Consider the following 19,743-nt stretch of genomic DNA (forward strand, 5'->3'; position numbering starts at 1 on the left):
TACTACGCAGCGGAAAGAAAGAAGAACTCCTATCCTTCGAGACAGCATGGATGGAACTGGAGAGCATTATGTTAAGCAAAATAAACCAGGGGGTAAAGGACAAATACCACATGATCTCACCTATAAGTGGAACCTAATCAAAAAAACAAACAAGCAAGGAAAACATAACCAGCAACATTGAAAGAAAAAAGAAACCAACAGAATCAAGAGGAAAGGAGGGAGGGGTGGCGGGGGAAGGGAAGGGAAGGGTCAAGTCAAGGAACATGTATAAAGGACACATGGAGAAAGCCAAAATGGGGAAGGATTGAAGGTGGAAGGTGGGAGTGGGTGGGGCAGGAGAAAGTGGTGGTGAGAAAATGGAGACAACTGTACTTGAACAATAAAAAATAAATTTTAAAAAACAGGAAAAATTTAATAATAGCTATGTGAAAATATCAGAACCTTCCTTTGTATGCATTTTTAAAAAATTTATTTAAATTTATATTTATTGATTTGAGAGGGAGAGAAACATCGACTTGCTATTCCACATATTTATTCAATCATTGGTTTCTTCTTAAATGTACCCCGACCAAGGATCGAATCCACAACCTTGGCATATCAAGTCAATGCTCTAACCAACTGAGCTACTCAGCCAGGTCCACATGCATCATTTTTGAGCAATTTTCCACATGAGTATCTTCTACAAGATGCTCACTGTGACAACAAGTATATAAATCACTTTCAAGTCACCAGGCCATCATCTTAATTTTATTCAGGCTTGAGACAAAATAATTAAAACAACCTAAACCTAACAGAAGGAACTGGTCTCTTCTGCATGGCAAACTGAATATAGGAATAGGAGAAAGTTGGGTCTTCAGTAACAGTCACTACGGTGCTAGTGATATCCAGTAATATTTAGGCAAATATGCTGATTCATGTAAATGGACATATATTATGCATTTATTATTTTCAGAGCATCCTGCTATTTACATTGTTCTTAGAGACCATGTCGAAAAAGATTATTTCACATCAATGACATGCTGCTACTACCAGAGCTCTTGGTACTTGGAGTGAAAGCTAGGTGGATGACAGCTGCAACTGTTCCAAAAAGGTACCAAAAAAGAGTGAATAATTTTTCACTTTCAGAATCCCTGAAGCATAATGACATAGTGTTATAGCTAACTTTGACAATAAAAGTGCTAGCTTTTAAACTTATCTCTAGATGAATCCTCTTAACATATCAATGACTCAGTTTCCTTATCTGTACAACAGAAGCATGCTGCCTGACAAGACAGCTGTCATAAATATCTAATGAAAGTTTTTTAACAAAAATTTTAAATGCTTCAAATTCAAAGAAAAGAGTACCCTGGTTCTTTAAAAAAAAGTACAGGGACAAAAATGTTAAACTCTCATCTTATATTCATTCAATGGGAAGAATTATTAGTAAAAGAAAAGAATGTATATTCCAAGGAATCAAGATGGCGGAGGAGTGAGAGAGGAGGTCACACTGGCCAACGAGGACCAACCTGGAGATGCAACTAAATTGTGGAGAAATCACCTGGAATAAATGACTGAACAATTGCGAGATAGGAACCTTATAACCTCACACAGACAGAAGAATCAGCTTTGACACAATCTAACTGGTAAGGAGTGCGGTGGGGACTTGGGATGGCGGGCGGGGCACCCATGAAAGGTAGCACCAGACAGATACTGAAACGGCCATTGGATCCCCCTAGAGGGAGCAGGGTCAAAACCATAAGTGGGGATCTCCAGCATACAGCACCAGAGCCCAAAAGAACATAGATAACAGCCAGATACAAAAAGCATCAGGGTTGCTCTCTGCCAGAGACAGGAGGCTGGAGAACCAAAGAGCCGTTTAAAGAGCCAATACATAGGTTTTTATTTGCACCCACTTGCCCTGGGCTTAAGCAGAGGTGGGGGCAGGGTGGGCTGGGGGCGCCTGGGGAGAGACTGGGGAGGGAAGTTTTGAGGGGAGAACTGGGAGAGCAGCAAGCGGGATCCTGGTGCTGGCTCATCCCCCAAATGGCAGCGGCCGTCCTGCTCAGGCAGATCACTCCCCTCAGCAGCAACAGTGTGAGAGAAGCCAATAACCCCACCCCCGGGGGGACTCTGCATTGCCCTGTAGTGTCTCTAAACCGGCCTGCTGAGTGCAGAGTGATTACCTTAACATCTTAAGGAGACAGCCACAGACAGTAGATTTCTGGAACTTTCAAACAGACTGCTTAAGGTCACACATGGTCAACATCTGACATCATCAAAGGCAGATCCAGAAAGAAAAAAAAAAAAAAACAGTGCTCTCCTACCACAGAAGTTGACCCCACAAAGTCAAGAAATCAAGATAGATAAATGTAAGAAGCAGAAGCAAAAAAGAAGAGTCTTACAAATAATGGAAAGAAAAAGAAACACCTCCCCTAGTCGAAGGGAAAGGAGGAATCCCCACAAAGAGAACTAAATGAAATAAAAGCAAGTAGACTATCAGATACTGAGTTCAAAACAACCATTCTAAGGAAGCTCAATGAGCTCAGTGAGCTCAGAGATAATTACCAAAAAACTACAGGGAAACTGCAAGGAACTTACTGCAAACTACATAAGCATGAAAAAGACATAGACACTATCAATAAGAGACCGAGGAAATGAAGAATACAATTTCTGAATTGAAAAACAAAGAGGAGGAATCAAAAGCAGGCTCAGTGAAGCTGAGGACCAAATCAGCGAGCTGGATGAGAAGGTAGAAAACAGCTCCCAGAAAGAGCAAGAAAATGAAAAAAAATACTCAAAAAGAACGAAGAAGCATTGAGGGAAATGCAGGACAACCGGAAACGTAGTAATAGCCATATAATATGGATACCAGAAGAAAAAGCAGAGGAGCAAGGGTAGAGAGCCTGTTGGAAAAGGAATGATGGAAAACTTCCCTAAATTGAGGAGAGAAAAAGTCACACAAGTCCAGGAAGCACAGAGGGTCCCATTCAAGAGGAACCCAATGATTCCCACTCCAAGACACATCTTCATTAAAATGGCAAATATCAAAGACAGAGTCCTAAAGGAAGCAAGGGAGAAAGAGGTAGTAACATATAAGAGAGCGCCGATATGGCTAGCAGCTGACTTCTCAATAGAAACACTACAAGCCAGAAGGGAATGGCAAGAAATATTCCAAGGAATGAAACGCAAAGGCCTGCAAACAAGACTGCTCTACCTAGCAAGGCTCTCAAATAAAACGGAAGGTGAAATAGGGAGTTTCGCAGACAAAAGAAGGCTAAAAGAATACACCTCCACCAAACCAGCATTGCAAGATATGCTAAAGGGACTGCTTTAAAATGAAGAAAAAAAGTCTATGAATACCCAGTTCCTATCACAGTCACCAATACTTGATATTACCAATATTTTAATACTTATTAATCTGATTGTGAAAATGACGTGTTATTTTAATTGTTCCTTTATTACTTGTTGAAACTAAACCTGGTTTTGTGTATTTCTTGCCTACTTCTATTATTTTTAAAAAGCTTCAAATGACTTTTTGGTATTCGTCATCCATTTTTTGATTAAATGTTTGTAGAATTTTTTTTCCCTAAAAAAAAAAAAAATACAAAACTATCAACCCTTTTTTAGATGTGTTGGAAATACTTTCCTATTCTATTACTTGTCCTTTAACTTTTTTATATGTATATTACCGTATAGTCTTAAATGTTTAATATAGTCATATTGTCAATATTTCACTTCATAGATTCTGGATTTGAATATTTTACTTCAGGGTAAGAAAAGTATTATTTTTTTTCCTAAAACTCCTTAGACTTTACATATTGATTTTTAACTCACCTGAATAAATTTTATAATGTGTGAAGTAGGGCTCTGTATTTTTTTATTTCAAGTATAGTGGTCCATGCACCTTATTTGTTGAATAAGCCTTATTTTTCCCATTGATTTCAAATATCAATTTAATTATATATTACATTGTTAGGCAGATATATATGTTTGTTTCTAAAATGCTCATTTTATTTCATTGATATACTTGATTACTTCTGTGCTGGTGTCATGTTTTAATTGCTGAGACTTTATAATGGATTTAAATTTTTAATATTGTATAATGGCTCTTGACATTTAAAATAATAAATAAAATCAATCTGCATTAAAAAAAAGAAAGAAAGAACTCCTACCTTTTGTGACAACATGGATGGAACTGGAGAATATTATGCTAAATGAAATAAGCCAGTTGGTGAAAGACAAATACCATATCATCTCACCCATAAGTGGAATCTATTCAACAAAATAAGCTAGCAAACAGAATAAACCACAGGCATGGAAACATCGAGCAGACTGAAAATGACCAGAGGGGATGGGGAAGGAGGACAATACGGAAAGAGGGAGAAGGAACTAAACAAAGAACATGCATGGATGACCCATGGACATGGTCAACACAGTGTGGGAGACAGGGGTGGGCTGGGATGGGTGGAGGAGGGCAAAGGGGGAAAAACTGAGACAACTGTAATAGAATAAACATGAATTAAAACAAATTTTTTTTAAATTTAAAAAATAGAATGTATAATCCTCCAAACAGACAGATGGAATTGGGGAGAAAATAAGGAATCTATAAACATAACCAACCATGTTATGGTATTAGGTTGGCCAAAAAGCCCATTATGCTTTTTCCATAATACAGAAGACACATTTTTCATTTTCACCAATAAGTTCGTTGATTTGGATACTTTGAGTATGTTGGATATCTCCCCCTATTGGCTTCCAGTGGGTAGAGGCCAGGGGTGCTGCTAAACATCTTCCAATGCATAAGACAGCCCCACAGCAAAGAATTATTTGGCCAAAATATCAATAGTACCAAGAAACTTGGCAAACCACTTTCGACACATTTGATCAGTCACAGCACCTTCTCCATACACTGCACAGATCCTTTTTTTTGCATTTCAGTTGCATTTTTACCTTTCTTGAAATAATAAAACATAATACGCCAAAATTATGTATCTTCTTCCATCTTCAATATTAAAATAGCTGCACAAAAATTCACCAATTTTGATACGCTTTTTTTTAATGCACGCTGATATGATAGCTGTCACAATATAATCTAACAAATTATTCCAAATGAAGTTAAAGACAACTAAGCACTAGTAGAGCTATCATAGGGTAAAACAAGACTTTTTGGCCAACCCAGTATCACCAATCCTTAGAATAATGTCTAGAACACATAGGAAATGCTCAGTAAATGTTACATAAATGAAGTCATAAAGCTCAGTCTTTATCAATTGAAATGAAACATGATTTATCCATTTAGAAAAATAACCAAATACTCAGGAATTATATAATCACCACAAAAATAACTTTTGTTACTTTAAGTTACTAATTTGACTCTATTATTGAAAGAACCAAAGGCTTCAGGAATAATACAGAAACACAAAGTCAAAACACAAAAACACCAGAGAATGTTAAGCCATTCGACAGCACTGTGTGTGTGAGAAGAGTGTTAGTTCTGCCTTAACACTAGCCTTTCTTAATGGCTAAGTTACTGCCTTAAACATGTGAGATTCTATCATAACATTTCTAGAGCTCTCTGTACTACTTGATTTGAGAAAATACATTCCATGGTTGACATCAAATTACTCATTAATCTAAGAATCATGCTGTTTGATGAGATGCTATAATGTGGGCAATGCAATGAGGAGTCCCAAACGAGGTTGGCTTCGTTAAAAAGAATCAAAATCAAAAGATCATTATGAGGAAGCATGGATCAAGAAGATTGAAGTAAATTTTGTTAAATTTTGACTGAATTAATCATTTTTTAATTTATAAATCATGTTTACTCTATTACAGTTGTCTCAATTTTTCCCCCTTTACCCCTCTCTACCCATCCCACCCCCACCCCCCACTCCCATAGTCAATTCCCACTTTGTTGTCCATGTCCATTAACTAAATTACTCTTAAACAGAAGTCATTAAAGTCCTGAAATGTCTCTCTGAAAAAAATTCTCAGTAATAGCCATCAAAAGCTAGGGATATAAATGAAAGTATAGTTCTCTATAGAAAAAGAAACCATGCCTTCCTTCTCCAGTTTTCCAAAACAATGAGAAACTAAATGAAAACAACTCAATCACAAGCCTTATGGATCCACTGTATGATAGCTAGAGTCCGTTTTTCTACGTAGTGGAAACTTTCACCTTAACTAATACTATACTGACACTGTGTAATTAACTTCTTTTTACCCCCAGGTGAAGTATGGCCAATATCAATCTCTCCTGTGGTCTGTGCTATTTTGATACTCCCTTCATCACTGATCTCTCCCCAATAACTTCGAGTGGAATCAAGTGGCCTTTCCTTTACTCTCCCTCTCTCTTTGGTAACCCAATAGTTCTTGTTCTTCTATAGGTGACAGATGCCTCTGAGAAACTGATGAAAGCTATGGGGCCCAGAAAAATACATATACCTACATACACTCAAAATGTTTCATACAATTTCAGGAATTTAAGAACTGCTATCCCCCACAATCACCTACACAAATAATTTCTATTACCATACGGCTCTCTTTTATAATTCCACATGTGCATGCACACAAACATGCACATAATTAAGGACTATTACACTGATTAATATCACAATACCCAAAGTAATAAAATTTCATCTAGGTAAAGCCTTATCTTATGAGCAATATTTTAAGTTAAGAATCCCAGGTGTACTGTTCCCTAAAAGGCCTTAGAAGAAAATGTTGAGCAGTTCAATAAGACAACTAAAAATAAGGAGTATGTCATTTATAAAAAGTAGTAGTTTACCAAGTCTTGTTGCTTGGTCAACTTGCTTACCTTAAAGAGTGATGAAATATCCTCCTAAATTTGTGTTTATTAACTGTGACACATGTGCTTGTAAAATCATGTAAGGCTCAAAAGTTATATTTGAGCAAAAAAGAAAGAAGTTTCCACTGACATTTACAAACTCTTGGATTTAAATACTTGTTCTACTACATCAAGCTACAGTCAACACCAAAAGAGTGTCAGCTAGGAATTGAAAGTGATACTATCTCATAACTATCTAGTTACCTTGTCAGAGCATGTAAAACATAAAAAATGAAATAGGACAAATGACGAAAGGGAAGAGAAGAATATGAGCAAGGTGTTATTTACTAACAGGCAGAGATAAGTGTTTTCTCTGGCATACTTCTTAAAAATGAAAGATTCTTGCTGGTTGTACCAAACTATTTTTGGAAACTATCAATTCACTTTTATGTTTGTTTGCGAATTACTGTTTAAACCACTGTTTTGTGCTGGGTCAAAAATAAAAGGTGATATGTCCACTGTTTTACCACAAACTGATAAACTTCAAAGTTACAACATCAGAATTCTTAAATACAATAAACTTTGGTGACACACTCAAAACTTTCCTAACTTTCATGATGGTGGGGGCACCCATTAAACCCAGCTTAGACAATTCACAAAGACCTGTGACTCAGTTTCTTCACGTGTCATTACTGGGGTAACAGGACACATCAAGTAAGTAAATTCTCAATTTGCCTCAGGTTAGGGTGTAATTGATGAGACTTTAAACTTGTCGTTTTATTCTACCCAACCAGGTCCCTTCCTACATAATGGAAGTTTGTATATTTCCTGATACTATAATGCGTTGACCACTGTTTTCCAATGTGAAAAGCAAATAGGAGACGAGAAGGAAGTAAAATAGGTACATACCAAATGGCCGTAAGAACGGCTTTATTTAAGTCACTCTCTCCTAATTATAAACAAGTTGCTGGTGAAAACTGAAAACTAGATGAGCAACATCTGTCTTGTGCTTCAGAGCTAGGCAAACAACGTTCACACAGGAGTATTTGCTCAATTTGTGCAGGCAAACCGTTTCCCCGCATGCCACCCGAATTAGAAAATTGACCAAAAAAGAGGAACCCTTTTAACTGATGACTAGAGGAAACTACAGTATTTCCCAATCTAAGAGCGCGCCCCAGAGATTTCATTCCTCTGCAAATGAAGTCTGTGGCAGGAAATGGCTTGCTACCACTGGTTCACACACTCTCAGGACGGTGAGACTTGTGGACTCTTCCTAGTGCTTTTAAGAGTTCTTAACCAACTAAGTAGAAGTGCTGTCTTCCTCTGCCTATTCACACACGACAGTTGGTGGTATCTCACCCAGCCTCCAACTCCCATGCTCCCCCAACTCTTCCAAAGATATGTTTTTTGGAAGAGCACATGGAGGTGGGTTGGGGGAGGCACATAGGCGCCTCTTAGATTTCTGGTAAAGTAAAAAGAATGGTGGCCTACGGGGGCGGGAGGGTGGGGATGTGTGTGTGTGTGTTCATGGGATTTTTTTTGTAAGTCTGTGGGTGGGCTCTCAAGTATTTGGATGCAAGGAGGAGCGGTTTCCGTGCCCAGACCCTAAAAGCGTTAAAGAGGCAAAACCCAGCAACTGACAGAGGTGGGAGGGGAATGGAATCGCGCAAAGCAGCTTCGCGCCCACAAGTTAGACAAACAACAGACCCTGCCCAGTATTCGGGGTCTCCCCAAGTTGGGGTGGGGCCTTTCTCCTTCCCTCACTGCTTTCAAAGCGCTGACAAGAGTAAGAAAGGGATTAAGTGGAGAAGGGGGTGCTCTTCCGCCCCCACGCCGTCTGCGCGCCTCACCGGGGCCGGTCCTTTAGCGACTCTCCGGGTTGTACGAGGTCGCGGTCACTCCTGGGAGGGGGTCCCGAGTGCCCCCGTGTTCAGCGGTAGGAAGATCCCGGGCTCTCGCTGTGCCCAAGGCCGGCGGGGGCTGCGGGAGCACTCACCAGTTTAGGTTTGTTTTTCGTTTCCTCTTCGTTGGCGGCCCGGTTCCCCATGCTCCGCTTGGTGCTCCGGCTCCCACCGGGTTCCTCGCTGCCGCCGCCCGCTCCCGACGCTGCCGCCCCAGGCTGCTCCATCTTTCTCCGGCCCTGTCACCTGTGCCCTGTAACCCCACCTCTCCTCCACTAAGGAAGCCCCTCAAGGCGGTCCCGCTGCCCCTGCTCTGCCTCGAAAGCACTTCTTCCTGGGAGAGAACGTATCTTCTAGGGAGCTACCGATTTCAGACCCCTGGGACTCCGGGCTTCAAGGCACCCCAGACGCCACACGCCGTTGCCACTATTGGGCGCTAGGGCAAGCCCTGCCCCTGAACAGCAGCAATTACCACTACCGCCACCGCCCTCAGGGCGGCGTTTAGGGTGGAGAAACTGGGTGCCTATCTCTTTAAGAGGGCCTCAACACACGTGATTCATCAAAGCGCCCGCAGTCAGCCGCCCACGCGCAGAGAACTGCTTCCTACTCCTGAGCCGAGCCGGCCCCAGCTACTGAGCATGCCCGGCCCAGCGACCAGAACCCAACGAGAGGAGCTGTGGTTAAGCACTGATTTCACTTCCTAGGGGCCTTGCGTGAAGTGGGAGGAAACTAGTCCAGAGAGAGGAGGTGTAACCCATTTTAGAGATGGGGAAACTGAGGCCCGGGAGGATTCACGTGTGAGTTTCACTGGAGGTTCTACCTATCAACCTTCACTAGAGTAGGACAGAGCACCTTCTCCGCCAGAGGCCTGGCTGGGGGTGTGGTCCTGCCTCGCTGTGTGGGAGGGGTTGATTGGCAAAGGAACTGGCATCCCCTAGGAAAACCACCTTAGGGAGCACTGATTAACTTCCTAGAGAGATTGTATGGGTCAAAGTGGAAAGTGTGTGTGTGCTTTCTATTGCCATGATTGAATTGTGGCTAAAGGAATACAGTCTTTCCTTTATTCCCATGCTGTTCAGTAGTAGAAGCAGCAGGCATCCACCACTTAATCCCCGAGGCGTTGGGTTTTAACCACAACACTTGTAGAGAGCTAGAAATTGGATTGAGTGCTATCCTCAATGTTCCGAACTACTTTAGGGTTGTGGGGAGTGAAAAAGATCACATGTAAAAACTTTGTTTAAAAGGTAAATCGGTAGACAGTGCTGTATTTTTGTCTAGCAGCAGCAGTGCAAAGCAGGTATTGTCTTTAAACCTTAAGTTGTCAGGAAGAGGCCCACACAATATTTCTCCCATCCTTTTTAAACAGGGTCCTTTAAAAATAATGTTTGTACCAAGAAACAAGGCAGGGTGTAAATGAACTACCATCAGAATAAGAGCACATATGCTAAAATGTAAGTTCAGACACCAAGTCTCTAAGCATGTCCATATGCCTGTTACTCAGATATTGGGTTGGCCAAAAAGTCCGTTATATTTTTTCCCTATGATGGCTCTAGCAGTGCTTAGTTGTCTTTAACTTTATTCCAAACAATTTTGTTAGATGGTATTGTGACAAGTGTCATATCAGCATGCATTAAAAAAAGCTTATCAAAACTGGTGAATTTTTGTGCAACCATTTTAATGTTGAAGGTGAAAGAAGATACACATTTTCAGTATATTATGCTTTGTTATTTCAAGAAAGGCAAAATCGCAACTGAAACGCAAAAAAAAAAAAAAGATTTGTACAGTGTATGGAGAAGGTGCTATGAGTGATCAAACACGTCAAAAGTGGTTTGCCCAGTTTCTTACTACTATTGACGTTTTGGCCAAATAATTCTTTGCTGTGGGGTTGTCTTATGCATTGGAAGATGTTTAGCAGCACCCCTGGCTCCTACCCACTGGAAGCCAATAGGGGGAGATATCCAACATACTCAAAGTATCCAAATCAACGAACTTATTGGTGAAAATGAAAAAAATGTGTCTTCTATATTATGGAAAAAATGTAATGGGCTTTTTGGCCAACTCAATATCTTCAGGCTATGACTCCTTTTGCTCTTCTTCCCTTCAACCTAAATTCAGCAAAGCTGAACCTATCTTGTTTATGAACATGTTTACTGGTGTATTAGAATAAGTTTGACCATGCTATAGTCATGATGAGGCAATTAACTTGGACAGTAGGAAGGAAAGATATCCAAACAGTTTTAATCCTGGCTGTAGTCATTAACTGTCTTTTTAATCATGCAGGTGGTAGACTACCCAAAGACAGCAGAAAAGAGGGAATGCATGCTTCCAGAGAGGGTGGACAAGGAACCCTAAGGTAAATTTGCTTTGTTCAAGTTTTTCTTTGACTTAAATTCTGATGTATATTTTGACTTCAACTTATTATATGTGCATGTGTCCACACACAGGATTTAAATTACCTAAATATTGCCTCTCCTGAAAAACTTTTCATGAAAAGTGGTTGCTGAAGAAAGATGTGACCTACTTGTCCAATGCTTTCATATAATTCCAGTTTTAGAGATGTAGGTGTGTAGGGCATTGCTGAGGGTTTTCCATGCTCAAATTTTACTCAGTTATCTACTCAGTAGACTTTTACTGAGTTCCTTAGTGTATACCACCTGATTTACTGAATGCTGTGGGTTAGAAACATGAAGGGACATCATTTCTGCCATTTTAGAACCCCACATACTTCATACTTCAGTACAAAAGATATGAACAAGAAGCCCATGAGTCCATGAGGGTGGTACACACCAGGATTTCAGAGGCTCTGGAACACCTTCCCAAAGAACTGAGCCTTAAAGGTGTGAAGTCAGTAAGTATTTCTGGACAGCCCACTGAAGTGTTAGATACTATGCTAGGTTTTGTGAGTACAGTGGTGAACAAGACATCTGTAGTTTGCTCTTATGGAATTTTATGGCTATTGTGAAGGATATTAAGCAAAAATGTATTGAGCAATTACAGAGCAAGGAAGGGGAGTGGAGAATATTCCAGGCAAAAGAAATAATGATAGCATGTATAGATACCTCATGGTTAAGAAATTGGGGACATGGAGACGGAGGCTGCTGTTAGCAAAATAAGAAGCAGAACACAAGCAGCTTCCATATCACGAAGGTTCCTAATTGTAGGTCTCATTGGTGTGATGTTAAAAGGAGGGAAGGCATTGTACTGATAGTACAAATATTATTTGGAGGGTGTAAATAAACTTAAAAATGGATTGACATTATTTTGAACCTAAGATTGGGTTTCACTGTCCTCAGGACAGGCAGGGATACATTTAAAGTCAGGTTAGAGGTACATGTAAAAGATGCATAATCTTTACTACAAAAAGTGGAAACCTCTGTTCCTAATATGGCTTACATTTAACTTTATTCTGGTTATCTCAGCCCCATCTTAATTCTTGATGTTTGTTTTTCAGCATTTTGCTTCAGTTAATGTAAACATTAATTACAAACTCCCTTCAAGCATCAGGGTCACTGGACTCTCTTGGAAGTTAACACACAAAGGAGCTACTGCTCTCTGTCTCTCTCAAGGACACTTTGTCCGCTGATTATAAACCAGGCATCTCACCAAGGGCAGTCCCTGGGCTTATCTGACTGCACCACACACAAGTAAGCTGGTGGATGGAGAGACAACTTTTCTCGGATGCTGGAGAGAGGAGGAGGTTACCACCATCAGTTTGGATACCACACATGTATGTTGGAGGCACTGATTTTTTTGGTCTCTCCCTCTGGCCTCTCATGAGTTTAGCAAACAGTCAATTCTGAAGAGCCAGCCCCAGGAGAAAAGAAAGATAAAAGGCTGCTAGGCTCTAGTTTTCTTGAAATTGACCTTAGACCCATTCATTCATTATCCCAGAGGTTTCTGATGATCCATATTGTCTTCCTCTGGCTTTTGGATTTCCCTTCTATTGCATGTCCTTATGTAAACACTCTGGGTCATTAGTAGAGAAATTAAAGGAAACATGGATTAGACAAGTACGGTTAGGCAGGACTAGAAATCTAAGAAGGTTTGTGTAGTCACCAACAGAACAAGTCTGGGCAGGAAGATGACACAGAAGGGGTTGAGTAGGCAATGGGCAGGAAGACAGCTAGACTCAGAAGTGCAGCAATGGATGTCCCAGCAGGCAAGGTCATGGAAAAATATTTATGAACTAAGGGTTGCCTAAGAATAAACAAGTACTTATTAAGCACGTACTATATGACCGACACCAAAGTAGATGTCCAGCAGATAAAAAAGTACCAGACACTCTGCTATACTGTCATATATGTCTTCCTGAAAAATCTCTTATTCTGCAAAATTGCACATTAAAAATAATAGGGCTCTTTGGGGGACATATGGTTAGGGAAGATTGCTTAAGTCCAATGCAATTTTGTAATCAGAGCACTAATGAAAACAATAAGTGTCCTGATAAAAACACGCATAAGATTAAATATCTGCTGGATTTTTTACCCAGCATCACAGTCATCACTGCTTGGTAGCCTTCATGCTTCTTCTTTCCCAAGGTAGGTCCTCAAGGGCAGTCTCTTTTAATAGATGTCATTTTCATCAGAATGTCGTGAGCATGTGTTTTGCAATATAGTCTTTCCTATAAGTCAGCCAGGCAACTGCTCAGCTAGCTGCCTACTGAGGAACCTGGCCCCAAGGAATAGACAAGAGTCATGCGAAATAACTATGCTCTTCACTCAGTTTTTATTGCGTGCAGTTTCACTCCAAGCAGAACATCAATATATATCAATACCATACTCACACTCTAGCAATCTAAGAGAAATATAACTAACACACACAGCAATCAATGGAGAGTAACAAACCTGAGTCCCAGACTCTCAGTCTGCAGGTCCACGAGACAGCACAGTGGGCGAGGGAGCCATCAGTGTCTTGCAAGAAAGAATCTCCAGAGTCAGGTTGGCAGCGGAGCAGACAAAGTCCTAAGTCCAACAGGACAGAGCCTCCAGCTGCCAATGCCAAGGGAGATCAGTGTGGTATGGAGCAGCATCTTGGTGTGTGGAGCTCATCTTTCTCAGCAGTGGTCTGAAGCCTACCTAAGTTATACCCTTGATGTACTCCACCCTTCTGGGTCTCTTTTTAAGTGTCCTGGTACCCCCGATGGTAAACAGGGAATTTCCCCAGGAGCCTTTCTATGGGTGGTCCCACTCTGCAGACACTGCTGTTCTGACTACATGTGCAGATATATATTAGGTGTGTATCCTTGGCAGATATGTCTAGCATGACTTAGTAGTTTCCTTGTATCAAAGTGACATGTTTGACTGGCAGCCATCTTGGTTGACATGACTGACTCCATTTTTTTTTGTTGGTATATTTTATCCTACCTTGACTGGACCAACACCATTTTATTGGTCCTGCTCTCCACAATTAACAATCTAATTGAGGAGGACCCAACTTCTTAAAAACACATGGTGAAAAGTCTACACAGTTTCATTATCAATACTCACAGCATCATCAGTCTAATGTTGTGGAAAATTTAGAGTTTTTGAAGCCACTAAACCAATCACACTAAAGAGGCAGAGTCTTTATGCAGAATTCTTCTTTTTTCCTTAGTCTTCAAAGACAAACCAACAGTAACAAGAGGGGAGGTGGGAGAGGGGTAATGGGGAAAAGAAGGGGAAGGGTCAAGTCAAGGAACATGTATAAAGGACCCATGGACAAAGCCAAAGTGGGGAAGGACTGAGGGTGGGAGGTGGGGGTGGGTGGGGCAGGGGAAAGTGGTGGTGGGAAGGTGGAGACAAATGTATTTGAACAATAAAAAAAAATTAAGAAAAAGTCACAATAAAAAAAGTCATCATATATTGCTAATACTTCTCCTTAATTGTGAGAAAGCTCTCTCCTGATCACTGTAAAACTACAAATGTTAAGAAAATTCATCCATGAACCAACCAGCTGGACTTCCACCTTATTTTGACACCATTCTTATATTTACCAATTGCTAATGTGCTATTTGAAGTACATAAACACTTGTAGTGAAATAGACTAAAATATAAAATCTCTGCCACCAATAGGTAGAAAATCTAGCTGAGAAAAGAAAAAAAAATGTGGGGAACAGTAAGAGGCAATTAGCTGCCTAACTCCGGGGTACTGACTGTAAATTCAACATAATATGGTAAAGGGATGAAATTAGTTGGGCTTAGAACAAACAAAGTTTTCAAGGAAGAGGTAAAACTTGAGCTGCCAAGCTATGAAGCAGAATTCAGATTTCAATAGGCAAAACAAAGAAAGGAAGTAAGGAGAAGCCCACATATGGAATGGCCTGGAAATAATACTGAGGAATAATGTAGAGGGGCCAGTGAGGCTTGACTAGAATGGTGAGAACATAGATGTTGAATAATAGTAGGAAACATGGTTATCCCCATAGCGTTTTCCCATTACGTAAACAGACTTGGATGTAAGATGTAGTAGTAGTAACTTATCAGGATATTTAGCATGAGTGTTACAAAAATAAAGAAGTTATTTTAAGGAGCTGATCTAGCAGAATAACAGGTGTATGCAAAATAACTTGAACACTAATTTTCAAACTTACTCTTCCTTTGGTATAGGTTATTTCTTTCTAAATCAAACTCTTCATAGAACCCCAATATATACAACAGATACCAACCAAGCTGACCTGTTTGAAGTTAGCATGAGAGCAGAGACCATATCCCTACTCCTGTCCACTTTGTTTCTTTCTCAACCTCTGAGGTGACCCTTTGAGACACCACTGCTGAACTGTAACTAAAATAAAAAGAGTCCTACCAGACAAAGTCATGAGGATTGGAACTACAGTGGCCCAAGAGGAAATAAAGAGAAAGAAATGAATCCAAAACATAAAAAAAAAAACAACTTTCTTTCCACAGACTGCATACAGGAAACAAGGGGAGGGGGGAAATAGAATTACTAAATGAAAAAGAATAACTAAAACATTGGCCCAAGGAAATAAAAACCTACTGGTAACCTGGGAGATACTATCTCAATCAGTGCTTGTCATTGACAGACAAATCAAACCAAGGAGCCTGATATCCAGAGGTAAAGAGACTAATTGGGGCAGGACTAGAAAGCTAAGAAGGTTTCTGTAGTCACCAACAGGACAAATCTGTACAGAAAGGTGAAATAAAAGGGGTTGAGTAAGCAGTGGGCAGGCAGACAAGTAGACTCTGAAGTACAGCAGTGGATATCCCAAAAGATAGGCATAGAATAGAATACAGACAGTCTTGTGACAAACAATATGCAGAGGTGGAAACAAGCAGTACGTAGCAGGAATCTAGACATGGGATTAAGAAACCAATTAGCAACCCCTTAAAAGTTCTGGCAAGACCTCACTAAACAAGGCAGGACACTAGGCTTTAAGGAGTTGGGCCTACCCCGTGCAGTCCATGAAGTGAGGCAGACACAGGCAAATAAAAATGGTACTCAATACACCCCGTTACTTCGACTAGTCTGTGAGATCAGAATAGAACCAAAAGCAATAGGTCCACATGATGCTAACTTAGCTACTGAGCTACTGAAATACTGTTCCTTAAATCCTCCCTGACTAGGAAGAAGATTGGTCCCAGTGGAAGAAAAGTGTACAATGGTGAAACACCTGGAAAAATAAGAGTCACTTACCTGGAAGTAAAGGTTAATGAGTTCATTTGCAATGTTCACAAGGTTTGGGGAGCAGGATGCCAAGCAGCTAAAACACAGACCTATAAAAATTAGCCCAAGAGGCAATAGTGCCCATTTCTCCCATTGACAAAAGTTCTGAGACTGATAAAGACTTTGAGAATCCTAGATTCATGACACCTATAGTTTTATACAGTATGCTGAAAACCAACCCTTTGAATTTTATCTGGAAAACATGCTTCTAACAAAGAGCAGTCTTCCCTGTTTTACATTAACCAAAGTCCCATAGTGATTTTCAAGAGTGACTTAACAGATTATGAATGGTAATTGTCCAATCTATATGTTACTAAGACATAGGTGTGTTAATAAACAGTGAGAGAAAAACTTTTAATTTGCTTGTTAAAGTATGTGGATCAAAGAAATACACATCAGTATTCATAGGGATACTATTTATTTTATGCAGTTCAGGGTTTTTTATATTCAGTATAAACAGTCTCAAAAATGAATATAGTTCAAAAGTAGGCAGCAATTATGCAATTAAAATCTATTATCTCTACTTTGTGGTTTGTGTTTATTTTCTGACCTTTTCAAAATATAATTAATTACATGAAAATTAAGGAACACGTGCTTGACATCTGTAAGTAATTAAAACAGGTTTTCATAACTGGACATCAGTAGTTAGGCAAGTCTTAGAAATAGATTTATTTTTGTTTTATAGTTTCTCCCACATAAATTCTAATGGCTTTATTAAGAGGTAATTCACATATGATACAATTCACCTTTTAAAGTGTACAATTCACCAGTGTTTTGTATATTCACAGAATTGTACAACCATCATCACAATCAATTTTAGAATATTTTCCTCACACCAAAAATAATCCCTTCCTTAGCCATCACCACTTCCCCAGCCCTAGCCAACCATTAATCCACTTTATGTCTCTGTAGATTTGCCTATTCTGGATTTCATATAAATAGAATCATATAATATATGCTGTTTGTGACTGGCTACTTTCCCTGAGAATAACATTTTCAAGTTTCATCCATCCCACATCAATGTTTATTTGTTTTTTTATTACCTATTTGTTTCTTGGACACAAATCAGTTATTTAAGCTACTTACCCTACTAACACAGTGACAAACATATACCTACCTATAATGCCAAAGGCTTGACATTCTCATGTGAACACCAACATTGTCCTTCCTCTCCTGGCAAAAGCAGGAGACTTATGATTTGATTTTCCTATACAATAATATAATTGAAGAATTTCTTTTTGACCCAGGCCTTATGTCTCATATTTTATGGAAATGACAACAACTACCATATTAAACCAAGTTTATCTTATGCACCAGAACAACTCTTAGAAATTTATATTAATTAAGCAGGTCAATCCAGAAACCAATTACATTAAATTATATTTTACCTAATACAGTAGCAGAGAATATATAGGTCTTGTCTTACTTATTTTTGTCTTCTATTGCAACATTATTAGAAGCTAAAATTTCATTTACATTTGTGTCAGATTCCTTCAGAAGGTTTTCTTTGAGATTTGCATGTGAATTTTTCAGAAAATTTTGGAAAATACTTTTGGTCACTGGATGATTTCTTGAGAACTAGATGCAAAGATATCTATCTATTTGCTAATGCTTTTATTTTACCTATTTTTTAAAATAGCTCCATACCATGGGCTTCCTGGTACCTTCAAAACTTAAAGGCTAAGGTAAGCTATTATCTCATCAGTACTAACAGCTTTATCTCACACCCTAATATTGTACAAAGGCAGACCTGCCTCTAAATCCTATCAACCAACCCTGATTTGCATGAAAATTTTCATCTTTTAATCCCTCACCATGCTGTTGCTTTACATCATCAAAATGCCTCAAAGTCTGGGCTTCATTAGTGACCAAATTCAAAGATACACAGGGCTGAGCTTAATCACAAACCTAAGAATAAAACTTTTCCACTGCAGACACAGCCCCATGTATCGCCCTATGATAATTATATAACTATGGGTTTGGCTAATACATTCGTTCAGTTTTTAAGTAAAAATTTAAAAAAAAAAAACATGTTTTCACTTTTACCGATAACTTCATTGAACTACATATGCACCATTTTATTCCACTACCTTCTGCCATCTTTCAGGCAATTTTATAATGCTATCTTCTCAAAGCTTTATATCTTTTTGAGCAAAGAACTGTTCCAGGTGCCTTTTGAGGAATTCCAGCATATTGACATTTTTTTCATTAAGAAAATTTTGTAAAGACCAAAATAAATAGAAATCTGAAGGTGCAACGTCTGGTGAATAGGCAGATGAATCAGAGCTTCCCGGCCAAGCTGTAACAGTTTTTGCCTGGTCATCAAAGAAACATACGGTCTTGCATTATCCTGATGGAAGATTATGCATTTTCTGTTCACTAGTTCCAGATGCTTTTTGTCAAGCACAGCATTCAGTTGGTCTAATTAGGAGCAGTACTTGTTGGTAATCGTTTGGTTTTCTGGAAGGAACTTGTAATAGAGGATTTCCTTCCAATCCCACCGTATACACAACATCACCTTCTTTGAGTGAAGACTGGCCTTTGGCGTGGTTGGTGCTGGTTCATTTCACTTGCCCCATGAACTCTTCCATTCCACATTATTGTAAAGTATCCACTTTTCATTGCTCATCACAATATTGTTTTTTTAAAAAATGGAATGTTTTTGTTATGTTTAAGTAGAGAATTGCAGGTAGAAATATGGTCAAGAAGGGTTTTTTTGTTTCATTTTATTTTTTGTTTTTCTTATGTGGAACCCAAATATCAAAGCAATTAACATAACCAAGCTGGTGCAAATGATTTTCAGCACCTGATTTGGATGTTTTGAGTATGTAGACTATCTCCCAAGTGGTAGAATGTTGATCATTTCCAATGCCTCGATTTGATCGCTATAAACTTCAACTGGTCTACTCAACCAAGGAGCATAATTCAGCGAGAAATCTCCAGGACAAAACTTCGGAAACCTCTTTTGACATGCTCAATCAGTCATAGCACCTTCCCCGTACACTGCGCAAATCTTTTTTTGCATTTCAGTTGCATTTTCACCTTTCTTAAAATGATGAAGCTTATTATGCCAAAATGTTGCGTATTTTCTTCCATCTTTGGTATTAAAATGGCTACACAAAAATTCACCAATTTTGTTAAGTTTTTAAAAAATATTTAATTTTAGAGAGGGGGAAATGGAAGGAGAAAGAGAGAGAGAGAGAAACATCAGTGTGTGAGAGATACATCAATCAGTTGCCTCTCACATGCCCCCAACTGGGGACCTGGCCTGCAACCCAGGCATGTGCCCTTACTGGGTATCAAACTGGAGACCTTTTGTTTTGCAGGCCAGTCCTCAATCCACTGAGCCACACCAGCCATGGCTAAACATCAGACGGTTGCCTCTCACACATCCCCAGCTGGGGACCTGGCCTGCAA

At 39.5% G+C, this 19,743-nt stretch overlaps 1 protein-coding gene and 1 pseudogene across 2 annotated transcripts in view; one reads left to right on the forward strand and one right to left on the reverse strand.

Annotated features, from left to right (window-relative positions):
* The window catches only part of DIAPH2 (diaphanous related formin 2), a 908,710-nt gene extending 899,599 nt beyond the window's left edge, over positions 1-9,111 (reverse strand). For both annotated transcript variants that reach the window (XM_054587910.1, XM_054587909.1), the window contains exon 1: positions 8,763-9,111. In XM_054587910.1, coding sequence (XP_054443885.1) covers positions 8,763-8,894 — 132 coding nt within the window. In that variant the 5' untranslated portion in view covers positions 8,895-9,111. The remainder of the gene's footprint in view (positions 1-8,762) is intronic.
* A 4,384-nt stretch (positions 9,112-13,495) lies between these two features.
* LOC129082159 (putative homeobox protein NANOG2) overlaps positions 13,496-19,743 on the forward strand; it is a 58,798-nt pseudogene continuing 52,550 nt past the window's right edge.

Source organism: Pteronotus mesoamericanus, unplaced genomic scaffold, assembly GCF_021234165.1.
Source record: "Pteronotus mesoamericanus isolate MK-2021 breed Mesoamerican mustached bat unplaced genomic scaffold, CSHL_Meso_final scaffold_12, whole genome shotgun sequence".
Lineage (NCBI taxonomy): Eukaryota > Metazoa > Chordata > Mammalia > Chiroptera > Mormoopidae > Pteronotus > Pteronotus mesoamericanus.